The 9,526-nt window shown below is 34.1% G+C and overlaps 1 protein-coding gene across 1 annotated transcript; it reads right to left on the reverse strand.

Moving 5' to 3' along the window:
• Window positions 1-2,595: 2,595 nt before the first annotated feature.
• Window positions 2,596-7,116, reverse strand: LOC131643731 (patatin-like protein 6). The gene is made up of 3 exons (XM_058914034.1): window positions 5,577-7,116; window positions 4,479-4,780; window positions 2,596-2,963 (listed from the first exon to the last, which is right to left on the reverse strand). The coding sequence occupies exons 1-2, from the start codon at window positions 6,675-6,677 to the stop codon at window positions 4,511-4,513; spliced, it is 1,371 nt and encodes a 456-aa protein (XP_058770017.1). The 5' UTR covers window positions 6,678-7,116; the 3' UTR covers window positions 2,596-2,963; window positions 4,479-4,510.
• Between the last annotated feature and the right edge of the window lie 2,410 nt (window positions 7,117-9,526).

Raw genomic sequence — 9,526 nt, forward strand, 5'->3', positions numbered from 1 at the left:
GATGATCCGAATCATCTAAATAGCATTAATCTTCATTGGAATCGTGGACAAAGATTTAATTTTTGTGGCGTTGTCTCTAGGGGATTTGAATAAATGTTATATTTTTTTAGGGTAATAAAAATAGGGCAGATTAAAGCAATACAACAGTGAAAAAAAACGGGTAGTTATTTTCGTATATTTGTGAAAAATTTATAAGGAGCGACGTGAGAAGCAAGTGATGCAACATCTTGTCCATAACACCTTAATCATTTACATTTTAGATTGACCGCACATTTATTAGATATATGTATCCCATTTATGGGATGACTCGTCTGAAGCAAAAAAAAAAAAATGCAAAGTGATGTATTCATAGTTCACACACTCTCTTAAATAATAGGAGATTAACAGCTCGATCGCACGTTATTTGAGGAGGATTTCTTAAGTTCATGGAATCCAAACCTAAAAGTTTTTATAAATACCTTTATCTAGAGGTTGAGGGGGATGGGGGCAATCTAATATTCACATAAATACTAGTGAAATTTTCTCGAAAGTGCAAGGGGTTTGGAGGGACCAAGATAATTACATGTGTGTTTTCTTGCTCTCTTCTTTATTTCTGATCAACTTTATTATGCTCCTAGTCATCAGACTCAAATTCTATCTTTGTGATCAAAATCTGATAAGAGATTTTTAAGAGAAAACGAAGAAAAAGTTAACACAATTTAACCTCATTCTTGTATTTTTGTCACCTTTAATCTCATCCTATTACTTGCTGACATTTTCATCATGTAGGTTCTGATTTCTTCAGCCATAGTCACCAATGGTTTAGTCCTTGATTCAAGAATTACATTATTAAATACTTCTGACACGTTGTTAAGAACAGAGTCTCATTTTGTATGCGTCATAAACTGTGATTTACTCTAAACCTTGGGTGGAGTCTTCATCATATGCACAAAAGTCTCTGCACTCACCACTCCCAATGCCTTCATTTCTCTTTTCCATGCCCGGGGATAAGTTGATTTTGCAATCTTCCATATGATTTAGTTTAACAACATTCTAGGGTACTTCTCCCTAAAGTTATTATACAAGTGCCTCACACAAAACCTTTGCTCAACCCCAAGGAAAAACTTATCCATAGTAGGCAACAAACCCTTCAATACAACATACAGTACCATATAAAATACATGAATACAATTACAACTAAAATACAACTTAAAAGAAATGAATGAATTCAAATTCAATTAAAATACACCATACATTTTGTTTATTAGAAATGAAAGTGTAGAAAAGACGCCCATCCTTACCTCCAAGATCATTAATAAAAAGTTCTAAACTCAGACTTAGATACATCATGTTGTATATAAATATCCATACTTAAATGCACCTTACAAAAATCTTCAATGTCTAATGCACCTTTGTCGTCACTCAAAATATTCATCCCAAACATTGGGTTTGTGTACCATATTGTGTCTATTTCCCTATAACCTAGTTCCTTCTTTATGGAAACCAACTCAAAATAACTATACCTGTTAACATCAATTCTTAATTTTATCACAGTTCCTCCTTCATATACAGTTAGTTCATTTTCCAAAAATGAACCACCATGATGAATCAACAAAAGAAAATTTTCTTTCATCATTATTTACGACCAACAAAATTATAATTAGGAAGGGGGCAAAAATCAAGAAAACCCTAAAACTTAAACCTCACATAAAGCTACACATAAAATCCTAAAACTAAAAAAATTAAAGCCTAAAACCTATAAACCCTAAACTTTTGAAAACGAAAAAATCCTACTACAATTAAAACTATATCAGTTGAAAATGAAAATTCCTAGTAAGATATGAACACGATAAATCCTAAACCTAAATTAGAAAGAAGATACAAATTATTAATCGGTTTGAAAACAGAATCTTCGAGTGCGCCTTCGTCTTCGTGTTTCCTAGAAAATTATCTTTTCACCTTCGATTTTGCCTAAGTATTCATTCTCTCCAACGCTTTCATCATCGTCTTCATGACCTATTCCTCTATTAGGGTTTTCCAATACGAAAAAAATAAATGACAAACCAATGTTACAATCCTTTAATTAATCATACGTGTATTAACTTAATCTCATACCTTTGACTTTGATTTACAAAAGTAACAAAAGAAATAACGTGACATTATGAATAAATAAATGATTAAATTTACATTTTTAGAAAATAAGATATTAAAATAGAATCAAAGATATAGTTAAGAGACAAAAAATGATATTTAGCTAAAATGCTTTTAAAGATTTGTAGAATACAGTATATTATAATTATAAAAAAAAATTGTCAAGAAAAATCTTTTTAAATTCTTATATTTTAAAATAGAGGAAATAATTTCTTAATCTTTATCAAGGAAACTAATGTGTCACACTCGTTAAAGGAAGAGATCAAATCCTAATACATGGTAAAGTGTGAAATAGTGAATCTCGTGAGTCTTGTCCAAATTATGCATAGACATGAATAGCCACATTTTTTATAAGATAACCCACCATCTAAAAAGTTTCTTATGGAACAGGGATACGATACTTTTCATTAGAAAAAAAAAAGATTTACAAATTATTTTTCAAAAAATATATATAGAACAGAACAATGCAATCCAATTAACTACCACCCTCTGAATTCTGATTCTTTTTTAAAATGTAAAAAAATAGCACTTGATTCATGTTTGACCCTAAAAAGCTTCAACTGAGACACTTTGTTTTTCTTTCTTGGTCTCTTTACCCTAATAGCTAGAAAGGTGGAGTGGACACCATTATGTCTGTCCTCTGGTGAGCAAAGTATCCCACAGAGATCTTCTCTCCCTTTTTAATTACACCACTTGTCTTTTTCATTCAACACTCCTAACCCTTGTCTATCTTCAAAAGTAAAAGCTGCTGCTATACTACTACTGCTATTTGCACTCTTCTTTTCTTTTTCTTTTCTTTTGCTTTGCCTCCTATATATCCATCCGTTTTTACCCTGCAACAACATTTTTATTACACACAAAATTGAATGAGAAAATAACAAGGACTTATCCATTCACAAAATGAAACAATGTAAAAGAATCACATGATAAGATTTGATTTTTGGTACAATCAAATTGTGGTAGGTAAATATATATATTTGGAATGATCTGGTAATATTTCCTTGTCTTGTTTTTTTGGACATGTGGCTGGCTACCTGAGTCCGTGACATAACTTTCTGTTTTGTTATTTTCTACTTAAAAAATTCTTGTCTTGTCTTGCCATGTTGTTGTCCCCATATCATCATTCCCTTGCTAAATAAAAACAGAGTTCTAAATCCTGCTGACCAATTTCAAATCCTTTTCAACTGCCTCAATTTACTTTATTTAGTCAAAAATCATGAAAAGTTAATTTTCATCTAAGCAAGGAGATAGATTATTTTCATCTTGGTTGTTTATTTAAGAGATTGTGAAAGACAGCATAAAGAAACCACACAAGGAACCTAATTCAGTCAAATCACCTAAATGCCCTCAGCAATACTTCTACCTTTTTGTATAATGTTATTAAATAGTCAACCACTTCACACAGCATAATTAAAACAAAAACAAAAACAAACCGGCCACAGCTTTATGACATGAGAAGCACCTTTTCAGGACTACGGAAAAACTTTGAGGGGTGCCCCGCCATAATCTGATTCTTTATGATCAAAATAAAATACCCTCTTATGAACTAAATGACCGATATGCCCTTTCCTAATACTACTAACATTGAGTGTCGGTGGCCCGACAATACTTGTGTTCTTTCATTCTATCAGACCATATAACAACAATTGTTTGCCTAACCATTTTATAATTCTATAATGTACTGATGAGGAGACAAGTTACATAATTTCACGTCCATGAACATGAGTACACAGAAGCTGACAAATTCATTCAATTCAATTCTTTGCTGGTGAATGATTAAAATAAATGCAGTAGCTATTAATCTATTATGATTAACCTGTGTGGAATTATTCATCTTTTAAAGACATCCACAAGTTAAGGGGGTTGATTACCAACGACAGTGGGTGTGTTGTGTTTATTTACCAGTCAGTTGAAGTTTCAAAGTGAATTAGAGGTACCACAAGTTGTTCTGGTGGGTCTGATACTCATAAATGTGTTTGAATGGATTAGAGGTGAAAACAATAGGTGCAATGTGTTCAACATTTTTCACCCCATCAACAGAGTTTCTACAGACATCATAAAAGTTGAATTGTCATCTGATTTATTACATTGAACAAATAAATTTAGAATCTAGAAAATGGTACTAGTTGATCAATGTAGGACATGTTAGTGTTTTTCTATACACAAAAATAATATCTGAATAGTATTTTCACTGTTTTATCTACTATTTTAATTTCAATAAAGATGCTTTCACCTTAGTAATTACTAGTAACTCAAAGGGTCCACTAAAAAACATTATTTGCAAGGATGTCTGTAAATTATTAAATTCTGATAAAAACAAAAAAACAAAACCAGAATTAAGTGCTTACCATTTTCTTTAGAGGTTTTGGTGTATGGGCTTCTAGGTGGGTTTTGGAGTAGCTTGTTTGAAAGCAACAGTGGGAGCTATTCTGCAGCTCCTCCTCTGATGCTCTTGAACAAGTTCTCCAGCAAGCCAATCAAGTTTCTGGAAATTACTCTGCTCCCCGATCTTCTTCCCTCCGAACAGAACCGACTCTACATTTTCCTGCTTCAACATTTCCTCTGCTATTCCCATCAGCATTTTAACATTGCCGGGACTCGCGTCTGTATCCCCACTCGGTCCACATTGCCCCATACTCGACCCATTTGCCTGTCATGTTCATGTAACAATCGCTTCGCTTAGAAGTAAGTACTGAAGCTATAGATCAATTTATGCATAAGTAACTCAAAATCACAATTCTTCAGCAATTTAGAATTACCAAAAAGGTATTTATTTTACTACACATAACTCAAGTAAAAGAGTATCATCAAATTCAACTATGCAAGTAGGTATAAGGGACCCATTGAAATTCAATTCTTTGAAATAATCTCTTCCTTGATCCCAAACACAGAAAACAACACATATCCACTTCATTTCTGTGGCAGAGACAGACAGTAAACACCCCATCATTCCATGCTATATCTAACTAATTACCAAAACCATGGTCCAACAAAAATAGCAAAAGTTTCCTAAAATCAAAACACATTCTTCGGGACAAAAAATAGACAACATTTATTAACATCAAAACACATCCCCAAACAAGTCCAAATCCAGCTATTTCAACCCATACATAGCCTTCAACTTGCTACATACAAACAAGGCAAAAGATATCCCTATGATGCAAGCCCCACACCCCCTTACTCTCTTGCTGGTATGAAATTGACTCTATTTAATTCCCTCTAACTTTTATCAATTCAACATCAACGGTTTCTTTCTCACCTCAGTATTCTCAAAATCAACCAAAAACTGTAACTAAACTAAAATATCCTATTAAATCAATTCAGTTGGTAATTATGCAAAGATATTCGATCGCAAGAGTGAATTCGAACACGCGAAGACTTTCCACTTAGTCACTAGACTATTAGATAGTAAATTGAATTTTAACATCATTTAATCATGATCATACCTGAATTCGAACGTAATTAGTACTCCGGCAATGACCGAACGCCATCGCCACGGACTGATCGACAAGGTCCGCTGAGGCATCACTCGAAATACGCGCCATCGGCCGAGCCCAATCCTTAGCCTTCCAGCGAGTCACGCGATCATAATCACACTTGACTTCAACGAGTTGACCTGTTCCAAGAGAAAGCACAAGAAGATCCTCCACGCCTCGCACGAACGGAAACTCCTGTTTGTTATGCAGCACGTGCGTGATGGCCGCACCGGTTGGGTTACTCATCGCCAAACCACCATCAACCGCCACGCATTTGGTTTGTCCATCAACAGACCGCATTTGAACCGGTTCCAACAAACCCGGTTCAGCCGAAGTCGCTCTACACACTTCCCACAAACGAAAATCAAAACTATCCGTTTCCAACGCGTCGGCACGTGAAAACAAAAACGGCGCCGTACTTGATAAATCATAGCACGGTATCAGAACCGGTTTCAGTGTATCTTTCAACGTTAAACAACGACCGTTCTCCGCCGTAAAAGCTTCTTTAACGATTCTCTCCATACCAGCCGTCGCCGTTTCAACTGAACTCGAACCGCCACTTCCGAATATCCTCTTCAAAAACCCGCGGCTGCCGGAGCATCCGTAGAATCTCTTCCCCTGTTCCGCTAACAACCGCCATGTATCATCGGCTGAATAAATCGGTTTTCGTTGATCTTTTGTCGCAAAAAGCATCGCAGTGAATATACCTCCGACGCCGGAGCCAGTTGCGACGTCGAAATAATCCGCGATTCTCGCGTTCTGGTCACCTGACTTTTTCTTCAACGCGTTTTCGAGATACGCCAGTGCTTTTCCGGCAAGAATCCCACGCATGCCACCACCGTCGATTGCGAGTATACATATCTTCCCACGCTGATTCTTAACGGAGGAAACTCCGTCAACGGAAGCAACAGTTGGAGTTTGTTGAGAATCAGGAATTTGTTTAGGGAACCAGAGTTTTTGTTCATCGTAGCCAAAGAGAAACTTGCTTTCGAGAATAGAGAAAATTTCGTAGCTGAGCTTATCCGTTTCAATACTTGGTTCTTGCATTTCGAATTGATCAATAGAATCCATTTTTCAAGAAAAGCGATTATTGTGCGTTTGTATGTTGCATGGGTTTATATATATAATCTGGATGAGAAGAAGAAAAAAAAAAAAAGACCTTGGAACTGACGCCTATAGAAAAAGAAAACAAATGGAGGGAAAGAAAATTAAATTAAAACAATTTATTTTTTCTTTCTTTGAAAAATTATTTCAAGAATTGAACCAAGTAAGGTAGAGTTTGGAGATATATAAAGAGGAAAGAGGGAAGTATAAAAAGTTGAGTCTAGTAGTTGAACAGTGAAAAACTAATTGTAGGAAAAGAGAAAGTGAGTCAAAACTAAAGGTGGCGTTTTGCACTCTAAAATCCCACTCTTATGTGTGTCTGTTCCTTTTGCCGAAAGTGGCTAAGCTAGGCGTTCTCTATGTATGTAAACATCAAACGCAACCAACCAACAAACAAGCACCGAACAAAACCAGAAAATGCCAAATCACAACAGCTAGATGCACCACCAATCACCATATTTATATTATATCTATATAAAAACTTTATAGATACTAACTTATTCTTTATTTTAACTCTTTATAGATACTAACTTATTCTTTATTTTAACTTTTTTTACTACTGTGACCATGATATGATTCACTAATGCTATAATGTGAAAACAAATGTAAAACAATAGGAAAGGACTAATATGTAATATGACCTTCTTAATTACAAGAGGGGAACAAGGTGTGGGGTCATACAATAGAAATTGTGTTTTTGAAATTGGCTTTGCCAATCACTCACCGACACTTGTACATGGTCAATTTTGCTATTTGTGTCGTAATTCGTTAACGTTCCCATCCTTCATCAACGTTCTAATTTTGCATTTGTTTTTCTTTCATCTAGATAGATAGACTTGCGTACGCTACAACATAGGGGGCAAGGGACGAGTTATTATTATTGACCAAACTATACCGTAAATTTTCGTAGGCCGTTTATTAGATCTTAATTTGTCCCTAAGTCCTATGTTTTACAATCCAATTTAGGACGGTTTATTTAAGATGGATTGGAGTTATTAATCAAAGTCTTATAAAATAGACAAAAGTATCAATGTAGTTAAAAAAAGTGATCGATTTTTTCATCTAATGAAGGAGTTTTTTTGGGTTGAATCTATTAATGTCTTTAAAGCTTAACAAAGTGTTTTTATTGACAACTGGGTCACTTATGACTTTTTCTTTTTTATACATGGTCACTTTTGACTTGAAATATAAGGATAGTAATAAAAAGAAATAATTGGTCCTTTTACATGGAGAAGTTATAGAGATGGTTAAAGAAGTGGGAGTCTAGAAAAGAGATTGGTCTGATACATAGAGGAGAGAAAGGAGAAATTGTACGAGAACGATTTGGGAGTCTAGCACAAGAGATTGATCTGATACATAGAAGAGAAAGGAGAAATTGTGTAAGAACGAGCTTTAGGAGTGAAATGAGGAGTTTTAGGAGTGAAAGGAGGAGAAGAGACCATCTAAGATAATAGGGTTCTATCCAGAATTAGGGTGTGTTTTTTAAACAAATAAATGTTAATATATATATATATATATATATATATATATATATATATATATATATATATATATATATATATATATATATATATATATATATATATATATATATATATATATATATATATATATACACAGAGACAAAGTATGTACATCGTGTTTTTTAAACAAATAAATGGAAATATATATATACAAAAATAAAGTATGTACATTTGGGGCGTTAAGCCTAACCTAGAGCGAACTAATGAAAAATAAAATAAAATAAAGAATTAAAGTTGAACAACATAACCTACCACCTTGAATATCCAACCTCCATCTCGCCAACAAAATCAAGCAAACTGATATGATACATCTTGAGAAATTAACATGCCACCCTTTATTTTAAACATGTCACCCCCCATTTTGTGTTATTTCCAAAATACCCCTGACACTATCTTAATATAAGAAAAGTTATTGTTCTGGATTTTCCAAAAATACCCTTTATCTAGCTTAGTCTAAAATAATAATTTTGGGGCAAAAATTGTCTTTTTCTTAGTTCTAATGTAATAATTTTGGGTGGTCCCTTTGGTTGGTTAATATTATTCTGCTTTTAACTTTTTCTCCACGTTTTATTTATTACCCCCTAGGTTTTTTTCCCACTCTTAATTTTTATGCTTTTTGCTTTTTTTCCCCACCTTTTTCTCACTACATGAAATCCCAAACCCGTGCAAACTAGATACCACTCTTTTCCCCCAATTTTCTCTCGAAACCCTAACAAGTTCTGCCAAAAAGCTGCTCCTCCGCCGCAAACATGAGCATTTCACACGCAACCTTCATCATTTTTATCCTACACACTCAACTCTACGAATTGTCTCACCAACAAATACTCCAATCTGTCTCCACAAAAAATACATCCATCTCTTATCCATCTTTCTACGCAACAAATCCAAACCGCTGTGAGCTTCACTATGGCAAGACCTTGTGCTAATCTGAAGGAAGTCAATGATAGTAAGGAACTCTGAAAAATCAAAGTCAGAATCCACCACAAATGGACAGTGTTGTCAAAGACCAAAGAGCACTTCGAATTGATTCTGGTTGATAAAGAGGTATGTCGATAATTTGATGAAAAATTTTGACATTTAAAGTTAGGGTTTTGTTTCTGATTTGGTGTTTCATATGTAATTCTCATTTTTAGTGTTTAGTCTTACTTCTACTTCATTTGAATGTCATTTGCAGCTTAATATGAAATTTACATTTTTTGTGTTTACTGTTACTTCTACTTCATTTGAGTGTTTCCAATATTTTTCTGTTGTTGTTTGATATGAATTTTACTCTTATGTTGTTTTTAGGGTTAA

This window comes from Vicia villosa, linkage group LG1 (genome assembly GCF_029867415.1).
Source record: "Vicia villosa cultivar HV-30 ecotype Madison, WI linkage group LG1, Vvil1.0, whole genome shotgun sequence".
Taxonomy (NCBI): Eukaryota; Viridiplantae; Streptophyta; class Magnoliopsida; order Fabales; family Fabaceae; genus Vicia; species Vicia villosa.

Bases quoted from the DNA above. Each gene is read 5' to 3' on its own strand.
- LOC131643731 (XM_058914034.1), bottom strand. From the start codon at position 6,677: ATGGATTCTATTGATCAATTCGAAATGCAAGAACCAAGTATTGAAACG. The intron at 4,781-5,576 runs GTATGATCATGA...TGAACATGACAG, and splicing joins CTAATTACGTTCGAATTCAG to GCAAATGGGTCGAGTATGGG.